At 44.7% G+C, this 20,080-nt stretch overlaps 1 protein-coding gene across 3 annotated transcripts; it reads right to left on the bottom strand.

Moving 5' to 3' along the window:
• Positions 1-396: 396 nt before the first annotated feature.
• prdm5 (PR domain containing 5) lies at positions 397-18,508 on the bottom strand. Of its 3 annotated transcripts, none has more exons than XM_085929009.1 (17): positions 18,396-18,508; positions 18,211-18,306; positions 17,656-17,739; positions 17,148-17,270; positions 16,218-16,386; positions 15,739-15,916; positions 15,440-15,535; positions 15,101-15,222; positions 14,561-14,640; positions 14,062-14,146; positions 13,827-13,984; positions 13,350-13,443; positions 12,527-12,687; positions 10,040-10,133; positions 3,521-3,606; positions 1,038-1,142; positions 397-800 (listed from the first exon to the last, which is right to left on the bottom strand). In XM_085929009.1, exons 2-17 carry the CDS (start codon positions 18,301-18,303, stop codon positions 636-638), a joined length of 1,893 nt encoding a protein of 630 aa, XP_085785135.1. In that variant the 5' UTR covers positions 18,304-18,306; positions 18,396-18,508; the 3' UTR covers positions 397-635. The 3 variants fall into 3 exon arrangements, with proteins under 3 accessions (XP_085785135.1, XP_085785134.1, XP_085785136.1); XM_085929008.1 differs by having other exon boundaries at positions 18,211-18,309; positions 18,398-18,508; XM_085929010.1 differs by lacking the exons at positions 397-800; positions 1,038-1,142; positions 3,521-3,606 and adding an exon at positions 3,986-4,130 and having other exon boundaries at positions 18,211-18,309; positions 18,398-18,508.
• Between the last annotated feature and the right edge of the window lie 1,572 nt (positions 18,509-20,080).

The raw sequence follows: 20,080 nt of genomic DNA, 5'->3' as shown, positions 1-20,080 counted from the left end.
ATTTCAAAACATGTTTTCATACTATAATGTGACATCACATTATTTCAAAATTTGACGGTTTTATGTTTTAGGGTACAAGTTGAGCACAAAGCACAGTCTAACTTTGACTGTGGCTGCAATATGCTTCAAATATAAATTAAATTTAAAAAAAAGTTGTGCAAGACCATTTTGCACCGAGCTACGCCTTATAGAGAAAATAACCCACCTTTTTGTGTTTGTAAACAATGGACGCCGGGGTACTTCTAGGTGGCGGGAATGTCAGCGTCTACCTCTGACTTAGTTGCTCCGCGATTGTTTGAGAATTGTCATTCCACGGAGCAATAAACACCATTGAAGGTAGAAAACAAGATAAATAATAGAAATATCTATTTGCATAGTGTAACAAAAACAAGCAGCTAAAAATAACACTGTATTTTGAACACGTACAGTACTGTGAAAAAAGTCCAATGGGTTCAGTTTTTTTTTCCTGGAAACTGAGAAAAACACACCACATTAAACGCATCGTTCGGATGTAATTTTGAGAAGGATCTGGAGAAAGGTGCCTATTCGCTCAACACAGACTTTTACACAGTACTGTCTCTTTGGGACAATGTGTTATTCCGTACGTCTGTCTGTCCATCCGGATATAGGTCCGTCTAGCCATCCGTCTCTCCGTGAACGTTCTCCATGTGCACTTTGAGGTAGTCGTTGCGCGTGAACTTCTTGTGGCAAAGCTGGCACTCGGCCATGGGCCGGTTGGGGTTGTGAGTCAGCTTGTGGCGACTCAGCATTTTCTTCAGGCTGAAGGACAGGTCGCACACCTGCAGCCGCAGAAAAATAAGGGGAAAGGAAATTTGAACAATCCTAGCAGATAGCATGCTAAAAACACAAATGGACAGATTCCGGTTTATTTTGCTCCGTTTCTACTTCCTGTCTTGGGTTCCCTTTTCCCATTGTCTCGATCAACTCAGCAAAGAACTTTGGTTTTTCATCTCTGCATCCATTTGGTATCATTCCCAAATACATGGTTGAGCAACATGTAGGTGAAGGATACTCACGTCGCACTGGAAAGGCTTTTCTCCCGTGTGCGTCCTCATGTGTTCATCCAGGCCTCTTTTCTGACTGAAAGCTTTGTTGCACTCGCTGCATTTGTACGGCTTCTCCTGCAATGCACACGAGCACACGAAAGGTTACATAATTCTCCTCCGTGTGTCTGTGGATTATTTCTCGTCATTTCTGTTGATTTCTATTTTGCCAACAGCCTGTTATCATGAATAACCGTTAAGGAACAATCACATAACAAGGGATTTGAACACGTATCGGCTCGCCTGTACCAAGATGGCTTCTTGACCTCTGTCAGGGCGCGGCTCAAATCTACAGGCCCACCCGCACTCTGATTGGATGCCGCTGTTAATCGTCGTAGGCGCCCCCAGTCACTGTGGGTGCGATAGCAAAGACTATGGGCATGTTTGGTCCCCCGTTGTCAAGGCAACGGGAGTGAATGCAGGAAGTTGAGGGCCTGGGAAAAAAAACGCTATCATGTGGGCGGGGCTTGGCTGACACAGGATACAAAAGGCCGTGTGTGTGTGTGTGTGCGTGTGTGTTGTGAGTGTTTGTTACCATCTAATTCAGGGGTGTCCAAGGTTTTTCTTCCAAGGGGAGCAAACAGGAATTTGAAGCATTTAAAGGCTACTTTAGCATTCTTCGCCCTCATTTAATGAAAACAAATAGAATAGAAATTTTGATATTATTTTATTTATAAATTTCGCACATTTACGGCAACCAATGCATTATTCGCGCTATTGGCCAACGATGTGTAATTGGTGAAAGGACCATGTCTCTCTTTTGGGGTAGCGGGCCACGAATGGCCCCAGGGCCATATTTTGAACACAGCGTTCAAATGGAATTTCTTTTGGCCATGAAACAAAGGAGGTTAAAGTTGAAGGGTCAGAAAACACATGGACGCGAGGCTTTTAGCGTACCCACAATGCTTCGGTGTGCGCGACCCCGTTAACACGCAACATCTGTACCTGTTGACCTTCACTCTACGCCAGCTGTTGAGCCAGCTGACCTCTGACCCGATGGAAAAGGCAAAGCTTCGAGTCTTTGTTTGTTTACGGGGAAGAAAAGCTCACTTCCTCGCGTGGCGTCCTCGTTTGTAAAGCAACATGCAAACAGGAAGCGGCAACTTGGGGCCTGCAGGCGATCTGACGCCAATCCAATTGTTGTATTTTGACATTTGGAGTTCCCCAAGAAGAAGACAAACTATTGATGCTGCACTTGGATTTATAAATAATAAATAGAAAAACTAAAACGTTGCACTTGACTAAAAATACAGCATAGTGTTCAAGTTAGTTCAAAAGAAGATGTAGGTCGAGAATTGAATGAGCAGACATTTGATTGGATCATCATAAAACCTTTCAAGTCTGTTTTACTTGTTTGGTCTGGTGGTTTGTTGTTATTGCGCAAAGCCGTGCGGTGGCGTGGCTTCTCATTACACGCGGAAGTGTTTTTTCATGGCCCTTTTAAACACACACGGCAGCATGTTCTTGTCTTTAATTGAGGTTGACGCAGGTCACTGTTGAAATCAAACAAAAACATTTTCTCTGGACGATTCCTCCGTGACCCGCCGTTGGCCCGCCGAGGCACCTTTTAATACGAGTCTGCTCGTCGCACCGCCAAAGCCACACGACCGGTTTAAAAAAACGACTTTATTAAAAAGCTCCTCGTAACCGCGGCCGTTCAAACGTGTTTCATTCTGACTGGCCGCTGATGCTGTTTTGTGCCTTAACACATACGACAAAGCGTGATCCTGTGCGCTAGTGCTAAGAGTTGAACGTGCTCGCGGAACAAAGGAAACCTTCGAAGCTCACGCTGACAAAAGTGTGCAAAGCAGACAAGAATGAAGTGGAAAAAAATGGAGAAACCAAATTGGGGGCAGAATTTTCCCTCCTGACTTGATTTTACATTCACACGCTGGTAAGAGAAGTTCCCAGTCGTCTTGTTGAGTCGACTGTTTACAAAAAAGGTAAACAGCAACTACTTTTAAGCACGTGGACGTATCGAGACTGGGAGTCTGGCTACTTTCCCAAGCTTGTATATACTGCGGCTGTGTCATGGGGAGGTTTTTGTCACCGAGGACATGGATATGGATAAAAGCTAAACACGCGCGGCATAAGCGACTTCCCGCACGTACGTATTTATCCAGGCGCAAACTTTGTGCGGTTCAGAGGAAGCTATTTTGGGGTACGTGTGTGACGAGTCGGCGTGAATCACGGCGAGTGGCGGGACAGCAGGTCACGGAGAGGACGCAAGACAAACGTAGTTGTGAGAAAAACTTTTGAGATCTAGTCAATTTTGTTTCTGATTTTCCACGATTTCAGCCATCAAAAAAAGAATTGCTCACATAGTTAAAGTCAAGAATTAACGGTTCCGTGCTTAATCCCGCCAGCACGTCGGTAATAAGTACGCCGGTGAGACGATCCAGATGTTGGACGTTACATCGACGTGCATTTTAGAAGACAACAATAGCAAGACTTACTCGAGTGTGCGTGCGGATGTGCATCTTCAGACCGTCGTTCTTGCTGAAGGCTTTGTCGCAGTACGGGCACTGGTAGGGACGCTCACCTGCCGGATCAGACAGATACGTTGAAAGCATCCGCAGCATACTTGTACCATGTGCCCCTCAAGTTGACAAATTAAATTTTAGGGACATTTCTGTGCATGGGAGCTAGCATTCGCACTGAAGAACACACGTCTTCATTCAAGTCATCCACAAACAGCTGCTCGGACCTGCGTGTCCGCTTTTTATCTCTGTGTGATCTCCAAAACCGACTTGACCCAGCTACCGGCGGAGCGCAAGCGTTTTGCTTTCCGAGCCACACAAACTCTACGCTGCCCCGGCGAACGTTTGCGTCGGCCGTGGAAAAACATCCTGGCTCGGGGAGCACATCAGACGCGAGACCGGTCGGAATGAAAAGCGACTCCGGCCAAAAAAGAAAAAAGAAAATTCTCTGCGAATGATCCCCGTCTGAGCGCACTCCCGAAAGATGACAAAGGGGAAGTGACAGGCTGTCAGTCAAGGGCCGCCCGGACACATGGATCTGTTTTAGCGTGCGCGTGATCCGCTTGCACCACACTTGATTGCTGATCTTAAGAGAAAAAAAGAAAAAAAAGAAAAAAGAAGTAGCATGAGGTCACTATTTATGAGCCATGAAAACCTTTTGACAGGATCCACTCAAAACGATCTTGGATTCACATTTTATTGCATTGTGAAAATTGTACGTAGCGAAGCATATGTGTGACACAAATGTATCAAATAAAGCTTGTAAATCCAAGAAATGTCAGCAGCGTGCTTGAAAGCATCAGGTAACGTCGGCGAGGTTATTTTTGCAAAGGCAAGCGACTGCTTGATTTGAGGTTAATTAGCTGCAACTGCTCAGGGATGTGCCACGTAAACGCTCTCAATAAAGCCAAAGGCGTCGTGGGGAAAACAAGATATAATGGCTTCTTGGCTTTTTCACAGCTAAGCAGACAAGATCCCGGAAAGATGTTATTCAAAATTGTTTCATTAAAATCCAATTATGAAGTTGTTGTCGTGGTATAAGGGTGTTGACTTTGAATGACTGAATTTACTTTGAACGGATACATCAAAAAACAGATGCCATTTTGTTTTATTCAAGATTATGACTGAAGGAATTCATGTATCGAATTGTAATCGTGAGCACTGCTGCTTATCTAATCAAGCACTTTTTCAACCACCAGGGGGCGAACGCATGAATGGTCAGACAAAGAGCTGAAAGTACATCAAAAATTGGAGATGATCAGCTCTTGTCGCAACTTTGCGAATGCATTTAGCTAGCTAGCAACTAAAAGCTAGCTGGAAGGCGGCTGTGGCCGTCTGCGCTGCACATTAGCGGACAATAGCCAGATCCTGCGAGGGCCGCCATCCAAAGCCACACTGCGCCACTATTAGCACGCTAATGCCTTCCCCAGGACTCAACCCGATACCACACACAAGCACATGGCTACGCTACACAAGGCATCGGGTTTACTCGCTTTCAAAACACATCTGGCCTTCACATTTTCCTGTTTGTCAACAACAACAAAAAAAAGGTCCGGAGACTCAAAGTGCACCGGGGGAAAGGGGATTTTCGGGACATGTTGCCGTGCGTCATCGTGCCGCTAAGACTCTCATCGTCTCATTACTTCTTGCCACCACGGAAAACAACAATTGTTTTTGTCACGATTTAAGCGACAAATGCGGGTGTTTTCAGGCAGAAGTGACAACTGCAGCACGGAACTGCGACGGCTCTCTGTAACCGTCTTGCCTTTCGCTAGTGCTCTTGAGTGAACGTAACGGGAAACCTGTACTTATTCTCCAGATTGAACCAGATTGCTCGGGGATTACGGGGAGGCGGTGGCGGTTTTACGAGTGCCGCGACGCTAACTGATTTAGCATGTGCTGAAACGGAATACCATCTATTTGACCCCCGGGCATCTAGACGTAACAACCCTCACCTCCCCCCCAACCTCTCTAGCTTCTCCCGTTGTGGCTCTCTTCTGCTAATCGATCCTTTTGAGTTGGGGAAAAATACTTATACTCTGTACTTACTGTAAGTAAAAATACAGACTAGCGTGTTTTATGCTAATGTTAACTGTATTTACAACTTTACGACCGCGCTAGCAGCACGCTCAGACTTGCATACAAATTAGGCCCAGCCTAGTTTTACAGTACAGGTGTACTTTTTGTGGAATTGAAGTTGTGAAAAATGTAACACATTTCTGAGACAAGGAATTTGTCCTTCAACTGTTTCAAAATTAGGAGGTTATAGGTTCAAATCTGGAAACTGAACTAAACTGCTGGCTAAATTTCCCAAATGTCAGTGACAAACTTTTGTCCAAATACCTCAGGATTAAGATTTACGCCTTAATGTTTACCCTCGTCAGTAACGAAGTATTTGTAATTTGTTACTTTCCGCTGCTGTCAGCAGATCTGTTTAGCAGATGGTCAGGCTTTGTCCCGGTCTGCTGTTACGAAGAACGCTTTTGGAGCCTGAAAGACATTAGCGCTGTCTGTCACGATTAATCCCCCGGCTTCCTCCGCTTGAGCCACAGTCCGCTCAGTCCACTCAGTCCACTCAGTCCGCCGTCCTTCTGGCATGCCAACAGGGGGCTGCGGCGTAATACGATATCGCCGATAAAAGATTGCCTTTGATGCGCCCCGAGGAATGCCTGACAACTTGACCTTGGTGCTACAACAAGCGCCTCCGCTTCCGCAAACTCTTCTCGCACCCCGGTACATTTGACATATCCATAACGGACATTTGAGATATCCGTGCGTACGTTTTCTAATGCTTATTCATGGGTGAGTTGGATCTCATCCCAGCCGACTGCCGCCACAATCTGAAAGAGGACAGGCCGTGTCCAAAATAAATCTAAGAGAGGGAACTGAAAACAAAACCCTGAATATTAGCTTGAGAGACCAATATACAATTCACATTTTATAGCATGATAACGAATTCCAGGTTGTTACCACGACAACAACGGCGACAAAACTATCCGTGTTCCCGATTAAACCGTCTTTCCGTACTTTTCAAGTCTGGTCTGCGCACAATTAGCGTAACAAATGACAGCGAGATGGAGACTATTACGTGAACAAGCGACTTGGGAAAGCAAGACCAAAAAAAAATAATAATGTGAACTGTATCTCGGATTGTTTATTGGAAGTTGTCTCCCCTGTGAAGGGAACATTTGCAGAGGCCGACTGATACGATGCCAGATCAGGCGCAGCACGCATGGCAGACATTTGTAGGACTCAATGACAAGCTTGTTTATGTAATTACAGCAATGCTTCATAATCTAAGTGGCAGCCATTCCCTTTTTTATTGTTTTATTGGGGGGGGGGGGGCTTTATGGAATGGCTTGTTGAGCTTAATGTGGAAACTGGCTAGTTGCAACCATTTGAATCGTGTTGAGAATTTGGGTTCGTTGATTTCATAGGGATTGGGATGTCAATTGCTCTTCGTATCAAAACGTTAGTGGGCACTGACTAATTACTGGACCAAACAAAACACTGTGTTGAATTGACTCCAATGAAGTATTATGCTTCCCCACCACGGTCCGCTTCCAAGCATTGATAGGCTGTCAGGTTCACTTGCACCCGCTTCAATTAGGTTTCTCATTCCCATTCGATTGTACACATACAACTACTATATACATCCATTTAAGGCCTCCAGTGGCTGAATATGGTTCATGAATATGCACAGCCACTTTCTTGAGAGTTCGGGAAGCATGAAAGCTTGATTTGTTCAAACGCGGTTTCCCAGAGTTTACACTGCAAACTGCGCCTGAACGAGACTTTTCCAATGATGTCACAGTGACAGTTACGGCCTCAATATTCTCCACCGTCCCATTTTTGGTTCTTGGCCATGTTCTGTGTGTACACACACACACACACACACACACACGGGCACACACAGACTGGGAAAATCCACCCTCACCACTTTTTGATGTAGCGACGGAGCCCTTTTTGCACCAGCGTGGGAGCCAAGAGAATAAATTAGTAAACGAAGAGAAGGATTCATCATGACTACCGAGTTGCACAAGGTCACGGCCGCACTCCGTCCAGCGTTTTTTGACAGCTGGCATTTTACGGCTTGTTGGTGATCTCATAGCGGGGCAGCTCGGCTAGGCCGCGCCAGCCACTGCGGGACGGCGACTAATTTGTTTGACTTGAGCATGATCAAACACCATTAAAGGGAAACGTAATCCAAGCTAAATATACAGCCACCCGGACGAGATTTACGGCTGCGCATTTTTCCCGTATTCCATGTCTTGGCTTGACCCGCTTCTTTCATCAGTGGTGGGAAGTAACAAAGTACAACTACTTGGTTACTGAATGTCACTCTCGCATAGTGTTTAGATCAAATTGGACCTGTTTTGACAATCAGAATACTCAATGTTGTTTTTGCATCCTGAAGTTTGATTTTCCTGAAGTCACCCGAAATACGCAACACTAAAAAATAGTTCAATATGTCAGACTTTTGCAGGGATTCTACGTGTCCTTGTACTTGAGTACAAAATGCGAGTATTTTTGCCACCTCTGTCTGTCATCGGGCCGGCCACGGTTTGAAGGGAGGGAGATGAAGGAGAGGAAATCTCCTGGGAATCTTTTACAACGCCGTTTGTGTGGAGCGGATAAATAATCAACTGCCAAAGGTTCCTGTGCAGGAGGAAGACAAACAAGATGAGCGGCGCATTGTCCATTTGATGAGGTTTTTAGCTCAGCTGGAGGCAGTCTTTTGCAGATTACTGACAGGCCCGGCCAGAGCGGCCGCTTGCCGGAGCCCCGGGGCGAGTCAAACAATTTGCGGATATGATAAAAATGTTTTCTTTGTAAATGTTTCCAAAAGTCACACTGGACACTGGAATGTGAGAAAACGGAAATAAAACAATCAACCACGGGTCTACTTGACGTCTTCATTGTCAATGGGTGACTCAACTGCTGTGTCGTGATTATTTTGTATGCTTACTGTATATATGGATATGGACGGCATGGGGGGCTAATGGCTAGCATGTCTGCTTAGCTTTCAAGAGACTATAGGGTTTGACTCTTTGTTTTCACACGCATGTCATTTGGACCCAAATCCGTTGATACAAACATAACTGAAGGGTTAAAGTTGTTTCTCACTACATTATGTTGATTTCACACTTTTCACAGCTCCGACACAACATTTATACAAGTTCAGAGTCTTTCTTCTTCTGTCTGAGAACAACGTGACCTTGTGGGGATGGCCGCTCTAGGCACGACTCGCGCCTTTCACCGAGGCTTCGTACACAAAAACGCGGACACACACAACAAACACGCGCACACAAAAATCTCCACCTATAGAAGGAGGGGACAGATTTACAGCCAGTCGGGGTCACGGGTCGTCCGGCTGGATGCTTTCTTGGAGTGTTCTTTTCTCCCTTTGCTCCTTTCTTTCTTTGAGGTGTCCTCTCGGCTCCCACCCCTCCCCCAGCATTCCTCCCTTTTGTTTATTCTACATAAATACAATCAGAGCAGGCCACACGGCTTTACATTCTCCAGCGCCTTACACACATCCACAGAAACACACGCATTTACAAAGGAAGCTATTGACAAAGATGGAGACCACACTGAGCGCGGCAACACCTGAAGGCAGCCAATGAAACGGAAGACGTTTTTGCACAGCGATTGTCACAACAGCATCCTACACATCAGATCATTCCCACCTGGAGATTTTTAGTTAGGTCAAATGTTCCTGGGTCAAGCTCCTGGCAGAAAGTGAGTGTCAGGTATTCAACGTCACACTCCTGTCGTTGTGTTCGTCGAGACAGCACCAAGTGAGACAGACGCTTTATCAAGACTCGAGAGAGAGTATTGATGCAGAGACAAGACCAAGACTTTTGGAAGTCGAGACAGAGAAAAGACAGAGACTTGTGGAGGTTGAGACTGAGATGAGAACTTCTTTTTGACTGACACTGACACAAACTATGGCAGGAGGGACGAAGGCAAAAAAGTCATCATTTAAACTATATCCTCTGTTTTCACAATGACTCTGCATTGGTCAACTGACACTACAAGAAAAAAAAAAGTCGCTTTGTAAATCGACGTACCACTGACTGTATGTTGTTTTCACCGTGCGTAATTTGCATGAGTTTATCTGCTGACAGAAATAAACTGATATCATTTGTCCCAACACGGCAAGAGAATAACGATGGGGGAGAAGCCAAGTGTGTGCGGGCGTGCGTGTGGTCATGCCAGGTCTCGGCAGCAGTCAGTTGGTAAGGAGATGCGCAGGAATGCGTAGCTTTCCAGTTTAAGGCCCTTTAATGAACATCCAAGCGCTCCATTCTGTCTGGTAGCCATGTGTGCAGCGCATTTCCAGATCACGTTTGGGGGGGGAAAAGCAACTGAAAAATGTACCGGTGGGAAGTGGATCAAACTACCGGATGAATTTTTGTTCGCGGTTGCTTTTAACACATTTTCAGCTCTAAAAATGGGCTAAGCTAACGAGACTAGCATGATCCCACTTACCTGTGTGACTGCGGATGTGGACCCTCAGCGTGCCGTTGCTGGCAAACTTTTGTCCGCAGTACGGGCAGATCTTCTCCTTCTCGCCTGTGTGCGTCTGCAACAACAATTTTGCATCAACACACAAGGTGATAGTTTCACAATTGGGTAAAAGATCACAAATTTTCCAATTTGTGGTGCCTTGGTACCAGAGAACTATGTTTTTATTCAATAACAAAACATATAATTGAACTAAAAGTTTGTTATCTTTCGGCACTGAAGGTCACGGTGCACATGTGGCCTCATATCCTCCTCCTTCATCTCCCGTCAACTCCCAACAGTCCCTCCCGACACCCATCGCGCTCGGCGACCTCCACCGATTCAACCCCCACATGTTTCGCCATCCAGCAAACATCGCCGGTGTTGCCGCGTCGTAAACGCACCGCTGTGAGGGAAATGCCTCGGGTTGGGAATGCGGGGAATTTACTGAAAACATATTTTATAGCCCGGTGCGGATGGGACTGCTCACCCAGTGAGTCTGTCATTTGCACATTTAACAGAGGTGAGATCAAATCCAGAGCAAAACATACAATGCATGCATGTACTTGTTTGCACCCAGACGGGAAAGTACCCGCTGTTACCCCAGACAGGGTAAAAAACAAAACAAAAAATATTTAATGTGCTTTTTTTAAAATGGGATCAAGATCCCTATAATATTTTAATGTATATAATAATGGCAGGATTCATTGAATAGTTTTATGCCCCCATCTACATGGAAAATGCTCCTCAGTAAGCCGTCGTAAAAGTCAGTCCTTGCAGAAGATAAAAAAAAAAAAAACTATGCCTGCAAGTATTATCATTGTCTACACGTTTGCCCTTCAATAATTTTTGCCATTATGTAAGTAGCATTAAGATAGCGGGGTCATTCCTGAGGCAAATTATTTGCTCGGTTTAAAAAAAAACTGTAATTGTCTTTGTTTTATGTTTATGCGACTAGTGACTCGTATACTTTGATTTTCAGTGGCAGAACGAAAACTGCTATTGGTTTGGAAGGATTCCCGAGCACTTGGCAGCGTCAACCCAACGTCATCCGCCGGCACTCGTTTTCTTGATTACAATTGTTTCTTCTGAAAATGTCTACCGTGAGCTCCATTCCAGCTTTCGTAAAGCAGCTCCAGAGAGACGTCGGCTGGTTGAACTTTTGAAGCCATTTTTCATTTGTACAAAGTCATTTGTCAATTGAAACAATGATTGAAAGCCCAGGCCTGGAGTTCCAAGGCGAACATTTTCGAAGAGTAATGGCAGCCAGATCAAACCAGGAACGTGCGGCGAGCTGTTTGGCCTCACTCTTCGCTGCTATTATTTTTGATTTGCGTCAGGCCAGGCAAAAAAATGTGACGCAGCCTAGCGAGCCTAAGCGAACATGGCATTGAGAAATATTTGACATTGTTTTGTGACGGGCAAAGTTTGCGGCCAGCAGGTTGTCGTTTACAGCGGCAGCACAACTTTGATCAACACGAGGACCAGCTGGTGGAAAGGCCGTATTGTCGTCGCTGTTTATGAGTTTTCTTTTCAACTTTAGCCAGCTTAGGCATCGGCATTAGTTTCTTCTTGTTTTTTTCAGCCAGTAGTTGTTTACCTAATATTTGTGTATCATTCATGAAATATGTCAGACTATACATATACATATATTATATATGTACATTTCTAATTTACATTTCTGTTCTTCACATCAAACAAACATTTTTTAATTTGTTTTAATCTTTTTTTTAATCTTTCTTTAATATATATATTTTTTTTTTTAAATGTTCTCATATTTGTGTATTATCCGTAAATTATTTCTAAAAAAAAAAAAAAGGGCATTTTAGGGAGGTTGGTATTCCTAATGCTTTCCAGTATTTGTGCAAAAAGAGCGCATGTGTTATTAGCCTAAGCGAACATGGCATTGATAAGTATTTGCCATTATATTGCACGAGGCAACGTTTGCCTCCAGCAGGTTGTCGTCTCCTGCGTTAGGCCCACTTTGATCACGATCCGCGATCACGCAGCGGCCTCCGGGTTCCCCGCTGTTCGGAGACGACCCCCTCCCAACGGCACCGAACGGCCACGTGGCAAGAAGCCGGTGGAGATTTCAATCTGGATGCACGTTGTCAGATCGCAGGGATGCTAATCAACGGCTGGATCAGTTTGGGGCTCTGAAAGCCCCGTCGAGTTAATGGACGAGCTGTCGTTTTGAATCAAGGAAGAGATCAATTCCCGGCTTTTATAAGAGCCTCCCTACCTGGGTAGAGATGGACCTTTCTTGCCAGCCATCAACACTGTTGAACTAAAAATGTAGCCAATGTTAACAGAGGTGGCCACCATCCTGAGGAGATGTTTAAGGCCTAGTGGTTGTCAAAATTTGGCTTTGGCCTTTATTTTAAGAGGATTATCATATTTGGCTCACGCTTTGGATTCAGAAGTGTTCCTAACGTTTGACGTGAGCGTTTTAGCCGTAGCCGTATGGCTCACCTTCTTGTGGCTCTTGAGGACGGAGGGCGTGACGAAGGCCTTCTCGCACAGGTCGCACTTGTACTTCTTGTGACCGTCGTGCACCACCTGGATGTGCACGTTGAGCGTGTCCTTGCGCTTAAAGGTGGCGTTGCACTGGTCGCACTTGAACGTCCGCTCACCTGCAGCGAGAGGGCTTCTTTGTTAACAAAAGCTGCTCCAAGGACCTTTTTTTTTTTTTTAATCATGGCGGAACAATTTGTCTGAGGCCATTACGGAGACGACAAAAGATGACCCCGAGCCAACAATGTGTGTGATGAAAGTTTAAGGTGAACATGAAAAGATTGTTTGACAGAATAGAACTAAAACCAGAAAGAACCCTGGTCAGAAAATTGGGCCATCATCACAACTTGTCTGCTCATTTAACCCTTTCGATACATTCAGGCAACAACGATAAATTATCCATAAGTTTCTTTGTGATTCCATTTCTCCTGATTTTATCAAATATGGATGACAGCTTTAATCAGTATCTTATTGGACCACCCGCAGTAAAATCCCCCCACTGATGTATTGTAAGAAGACTGCTATCATATAGCCGTCCTCTTTATCCTACCGAGGTGAGAAATGCCTTCAGCTACATCGCGTCTTTGTCGTTTGTGACAATGCGAGCCGCACAAACCGATTCAGTCACACGACCTACAGCGAACACAATATCTTGAAGCTAAGCTAACAGATACGCGTGAGACTCTTTTGCTACCGTATGACCTCAAATAAACAAGCAGAGTGAGAACACGTGGGAAAAAAACCCCAGTCCTTATCAATCTGGACATGAGGTTGTCCTTACTGTTATGGATGAGTAGGTGGCGCTGTAAAGAGAAAGGAGTGCGGAAGAGGGCCTTGCACTCCTCACACTGGAACGGTCTTTCCTCCGAGTGGGTCTGTGAGCGGAGAGAGACAGAGAACAACAAAGCAGCGTCAGCGTGTTTGACCAAGTGGACGTGACGGGATCGTCCACTAGGCTCGCCACTACCGCCGCTCAGCTCTGTTGACTTGATGAAGACAAGCGACTCGGAGGGGATTAAAGTTCAAAGTGCTTCTGTTTTTACTCCTTCATCACGCTGCCCTCTATTTATCTGCCTGAGTGACACCTCAATCCCCAAAGTAAACACGGAAGAGAGCGAGGGGTCGCAAAGAGAGCGTAGATTATACTTGTAGCCACCAGCAAGACCTTGATGGGCAGCTGTGACATGACACTGTTTTTGAATGGAAAGTCATTCAGGAGTTTGTGTGTGTCACTTTTAACTTTGTGCCAATTTCTCACCTTTTTGTGATTCTTGTAGACGTTCCGATGGGCAAATTCTTTGCCACACAGTTTGCACTTGTACGGCTTGTCCTCGCTGTGGATGATTTTGTGCGCCGTCACCTGGTCGAGGCGCTTGAAGGAACGGCTGCAGATCTCGCACGTGTACGGACGCTTCTCTGTCAAGCCGAGACAAAAATGGTTACAATTTAAAATATATATCTTAAGTGATGTTTATGAGGCTGGTTTATCTCACCTGAGTGTGTGATCATGTGTCGTTTTAGCTGATTAGTGGAGATGAACTTCTTGTCACATGCGTGGCAGTCGAATATTTCGTGTATCTGGGGGATATGGAAAGACAATGGCATATGATTACCACTTTAAAATAGTAGTACGATATTGTTTATTGTTTTATTATTTTTGCATACAGTGCACATTTATCGTATAGCACTTGGGAGCAACAACCTAGTTTGTCCCCAGTAAATGTGCCAGTTTTTTTTAAATAGATGTAGCTTGCAGCACTAAATTAGTGTGAGAAATGTCACATTGAGGAATAATGGCCCCAAATGCAATCTTGCTGAGCTACTGTTAGCGCTAGCAACAATATGATAGCCCAACCCAGATTTAGCAAAAATGTGTCACATTCACACAACTTGGAATTTTATTTGTAGCATGAACAAAAAGGCTGTGGTTCATTAATCATTGGTGAATTTGGGTTAGGGAGAGGTTAGGTTGGGATATCGAATGTAGCTTACCTTTCTGTGCTCTTGCAGATTTAGAGACGACGAGCACTTTCTGTTGCATATCGTGCAAGTCAGTTTCCTTCGCGCACTTCCTAAAAAAACAAAACAATCAATTGATTTGTTGTGTTCGGTTTGGATGAGTTGCTGCAGCCTATGTTAAACCAGCAGTTGTTTGAATATTAATGTAACATTAATGCTAATTTCTATTAGCCCATCTATGGTCCTTCACATTATCAAAACGACTAAACATCTGGTTTACTGGGGAAAAACAAGTACTGTCATGGTGATTAGATCTTATTTAGTGACCACGTGACCTCAAAAGGTCCTGTCTGATCCACTTCCCCCTCCCAGAGTCCAGACCACACTTGGGACCCTAAATCTCAGTTCAATCACCCGGTGATATCAAAGTCTCCATCTGGGCTCACCCGTGGCCTACATCCTGCCCTAAATAGCCAAATTATCCGGAGCCCAGAAGGTGCCGCTGCGCAATTACGTGGCAATTACAAGCGAAGGCGGCAGCGCTACTGGAGGAGCCGTAAAAGCGCCGCCGACCTGTATGAACGTTCCCTTTATGTTTCTTCAGCGCGTCCTTGCTCTTGAAGCGTTTGCCGCAGCTCTCTTCCTTGCAGATGAAGCGGGCGTCGCCTTTACACGCCTCCTTGTGCTGCTCGAAACTGCACGCGAGAAGGCAAAGATGGTCGAGGGGAGAATTCCGTACGTAAAAGATACCATAGTGCTCCAAGTCAAATATGTGCAAGTAAGGACTAAGTCTGGAGTTTGAAAATTAAGCAGGTTTAGTGGAGTCTCCACAAAATGTCAAAACAAGTCAAGTCATGTGACTTATGTCTCCCTTCACCCCACCCACCCAATTGACCTACTGCAAAAGACTACCTGGATTCTGAAGTGAAGGAGCTGTGGCACAGGGAACACTGGTGATATGCTTTGGAGTCTCCCGAAGGGCTCACTGACTCGGAACAGTGCAACACGCTGGAAGAAGAACAAGTCCAAATAGAAGAGCATTACTTAGGCGTAGTGAAGTCACACTCGAGACCGGCCTCAAGACAAGATTTTGCCAGCACCTTCTATTCTTCAACGTCATTGAATATAATAACAAGGAGAAGCAGTAAATCAAACACTGCCAAGCGTGATGTTTTGGCTCACTATCATGGCGATATGAAGAGTGGACCCACTGGCGCTGCAGCGCTTGCTTGACGGGGAACTTCTTGCCGCAGTTCTTGCACTTGAACTCCTTCTCGTCCGTGCCAGGCCTCTGGTGCAGACTCTGCAGGTGGGCGGCCAGGATCTCCTCGCTGGGGAAGCTGCTCTCACACAGCAGACACGGGTGGTCCTCCTTCTTGATCACCAATTCTGTCAACCATTCGGCAAACGTGTTGAAACTCGTCAACTGGAATTCAGCCACCACTTCCATGACTAACAGTTGCCTGTAGATGGCAGCGTTGCATAGTTTCGCATTTAAGATCAGCACAGTTTTTGAGTAGAAGAGACACTGAACAGAGTATGTATTATATACGCTAGTGCTGCAACAATTAATCGACAACTAATTGATTATCAAATTATTTATGCATTTCAGACAGATTTTCTTTTGTGTTGTTTTTTTACTTTCAAAAAAGACATTTGCCGCCGTTTGCTTTTACTTTGGAAAACGTACCCATCTCAACCAAGTGTTTTGCCTCTTTGCTGCTCTCGTCCTCATCTTTGCTGACCTCTTCCTCTTCCTCCTCCTCCTCCTCCTCCATGTCACTGTCCAGGAAGCCGATCAAGAGCTCTGTGTCCGTTTCGATGTCATCCAAGGCCAAGTAGAAAATGTTCTCGCCGTCCTGAAAAGCACAGTCATTTTAGGATGCGATTGCAGAACATCAAAATGAATGGACAATCGAAAGGATGACTCAAAAGCTAATCCTGAGAAAGTAACATTTAAATAATGTACAATCAGATTGAAAGATCAATCAGAATGCTCTGGAATGGCTGTCAAAACGGGGAACTCTGCTTTAAAAGCAGCTGGCGGTCAAAGAGCGAATTGTCTTTTAGCTTGCATGTCTGTGACAAGGAGATGATCATTCAAAAAAAATAAGCAACAGGTCAAAGGGGTGCACTTCACCGCGTGAATACCCCCAACGGACCACGTGATTGGACGCCCAAAGGTCATCCGCATGTTTCCTAAAGCTCTGCCTTTCGTCAGCACTGACATTTATTGTGCCCCTCTTGTCCTCTTAATCGTTATTTATGTCGATCTGGAATGCCCTCTGTTTGGACAAAATGGAAGTTTGACGTCAGTAGCCGGATGTGAATTCAGACATTTTTGAAAAGGGTTTGATCTGGTGAACTTTGAACCTGGCTCACTTGTCACTCAGCGTGGTCGTAAGGTTTGAATTAATCACCTTTGATTTTTTTCGTTACAGCCGAAAGCATCCACGTGGTATTATGGTTGTCAAACGACAAGGATAATAATAATAATCATAACAATATGCGGTAGACACCGCAAATATTTTGGAGCAGAGAGGCACGCTATTGTCTGGTGTGACTTATTAAAAGTGGTATGAGAAGGCTCCATTGTGTCCGCCAGAGAGAGGAAATGTACCTGAATGGCTGCCAGGTTCTTCTGCTCCTGCGAGGGCGCCTGGTGGACGAAACGCAGCCAGTTGGCGTAGCGCGGATTGCTGGCGTCCAGGATATACAGGACGTCACCCTTACTGCCACGAACCTGCAATCAGCACACGACAGTCTGACGCTTTATCGAAACACACTGCAATAACATTATTAAATGGCCCTTCCAAAGCATAATTTCCATTCACAAATCTATGGAAATCTCCATTGCCTGTTAGTTTAAACTAACAGACTATCCGAAGGTAAACTTAATGTGGTTTGGTTAATTACATTTGTACAGGTACTTGTCATTGTTTTTTGTTTAGTTTTCTAGGAAACTTCAACTGGGAGTTGTAATGAACACCTTCAAGCAAGGAATATAAACAAGGCACGCCACTATTTGCTATTCTAGTTTTCTTTGTGACCATTGATTTTTTTTTCCAGTGTTGTGGTCGATTAATATGAGATATCAAATTAACTAAGAAAAGTCAAATGGCATTCACCTCCCACATCAGTCTCGTGTCTGCACTTTCGTCCAGCTCGCACGGGAGCTTCTTCTCGCCTGCGAAGGGGCCAAACTTTTCTCCCTTCAAACATTTTTTGAAACACACAATGACAAAAAAATTGATAACTTATCGACGTGAGGGTTATCACACGACATTGGAGCTAATGTGTACCACACTTGCGTGTAACACTGAACGCACCTTCAACTTCCCAAACGCCAAGCAGGGGGGCGTGGGAATCCATGACGTCACTTTTCCCCGACTTTTTTAAAGAACTATCATATAAACTCATTGAGGAGTTTCTCCGTAAGTGCCTTTCTGAATCATTCGCGCGACATGTGCTGTAAAGTTGACTTATTTGTGTAGAGGTAATGTCGTGAAGGTGAACTAGGCGAATGGGAAGCGGGGGAAAATGGTGGAGGGGGGAAAAGTTGTGCTGCTACGTGGCACCTAACGTCACAACTCGCTCGCATTTGACAGCCACTTTGAAAAGAGGGTCCACCTCGAAACAAAAACACACCGCGACTGTGTTGGGGAACGAAGAGAAGGACAAACCTTTTTGACTCGCCGCGCCGTGAACAGACCGATTCCATCCTGGACCTTGGACGACTGGAGGGCGAATCTGTCCGGCACGTACATCCCCAACATAGTCTGCTGTCATGAGCGGGAAAACAAAAGAAAAAAAACTCGGCAAAATGGACGTTTTGCCGACAGGTCATCTGAGGCGAGGGAGCATTCACACTTTGAATTTCTTTACGTCTTTCAACGGCGAGGATAGTCCAGGTGCGGGTCCGGGTCCAGGTCCAGGTCCAGGTCGGACTCGTTGCTACTCGGCTTTTGGCAGGAAAGGCGAACGGCGCCCTCTGATTGGTCCAAAAAGTTTGTAGCTAGAAGCTGCACCTTTCGCTGCATCCAATCAATGACGACTCAGCAAAATCAATACTTAGTTGAGTCTAACGTGAATTATAATGCAGAAACAAAGAACAATTGTTCAGAATTTCTTGATTATATTATCAAATTAGTATATAATATTATGTATATATTTTAGATTAGTCTGTTTTAATACTACTTGTATAAAATATTTTGATCATTTTCCATTTTAGTTATGAGCAATATCATTACATCAACTGTACTAAATTACTTTTTTATATTTTAATTTCAGTTTTATAACATTTTCAATATTATATTTTATCAAGTTTTGTATGTATTGGTTCATTTTATTTTTTATGTATCATTATTATTTACATTTTGTGTATTCTTATGACATAAACATGGCATGCCAAATAACATCCCACGATATTGTTTTAATATGATCAATTATTATTATATTATCAAGACATAGACCTTCATCAAAAAAAGTATCACCAAAGGTTTGTAGTTGTTACTTAGGCTACAGGTACAATATAAAGTAGTCAGTATTGATTGATTGATTGATTGATTGATTGATTGATTGATTGATTGATTGATTGATTGATTGATTGATTGATTGATTGATTGATTGATTGATTGATTGATTGATTGATTGGCATACTCTAGTTCTTGCAACAAAAGTGAGTACACTCCTAAGTGGAAATGTCTCAATTGGGCCCCAGTGCTATGCTATTTATATTTGATATTAGACAGACGGGCGTCACATTCTTTGGCACGGGTGAAGTGAATGGCTTTAAAATGACAGACTTCTTGTCCAGTTTATTATAAATCTTCAGCGGGATCCGGTCCAGACGTCGCGAAGTGCTTCAGCCTGATGCACAAGGGCAGCGCGATACCTCAGACAAATTGACAAAGCAGACGACAGAGACGCATCTGTCTCTTAATTAAAGACGTTCTCGACCGAGACTTTGGGACCGCCGCCAGCCGTCCGGGCCGCTGGCTTTTTCTCGAACCGCCGGCCTATGTCAACCAGCGCCAAAAACGACACAAATCACATTGAGGATACGGCCGAGAGGAGATTCTTTCAGACTGGAGCAAATATTTTCTCTGGAGGTAAAACCTCTCGTTGGGCCAAGGCACAAATGCTTCCATACACCATTTTACAAAATTGATGTGTGCATTTTTTCCTCCCTCAAATGGCCCAAACTTGATACTGCTACATTGAGAGGGGGCCCGGCCACCCCCGCCCGCCCTCCTCGCCGCAACTCCCTAATTCAAGGCCGAATAAACCATTTCCTGAAGCGGCCAGGTCACGGGATGAACCGTGTTTTTGTTTGGACAAGCCTGTGTCATCCTTTGGGAGAATTACAGAGCTGATGAAGAGGGAGAAATTACAAGGCGGACTGCCCGAGCTAGACCGATCTTTTGTAAACTGTCAATTCAATCATCTGAAGCTAATTTTATTTTGAAACTGGAATGCTAACCGAGGGCCAAGCTAACATGCTGACATCATCTTTGCCTCTTCTGCTCTAGAACCTTCTGTTGTAAGATTATG

Source organism: Syngnathus leptorhynchus, chromosome 13 (genome assembly GCF_054491065.1).
Source record: "Syngnathus leptorhynchus isolate UIUO chromosome 13, UIUO_Slep, whole genome shotgun sequence".
NCBI classification, from domain to species: domain Eukaryota; kingdom Metazoa; phylum Chordata; class Actinopteri; order Syngnathiformes; family Syngnathidae; genus Syngnathus; species Syngnathus leptorhynchus.
Note: the sequence above shows the minus strand (reverse complement) of the source record. Positions and strands in the feature narration are given on the sequence as shown.

Bases quoted from the DNA above. Each gene is read 5' to 3' on its own strand.
- prdm5 (XM_085929009.1), bottom strand. From the start codon at position 18,303: ATGTTGGGGATGTACGTGCCGGACAGATTCGCCCTCCAGTCGTCCAAG. The intron at 13,985-14,061 runs GTGAGATAAACC...TCGGCTTGACAG, and splicing joins ACACATGATCACACACTCAG to AGAAGCGTCCGTACACGTGC. The intron at 3,607-10,039 runs GTAAGTGGGATC...CTGATCCGGCAG, and splicing joins CCACATCCGCAGTCACACAG to GTGAGCGTCCCTACCAGTGC.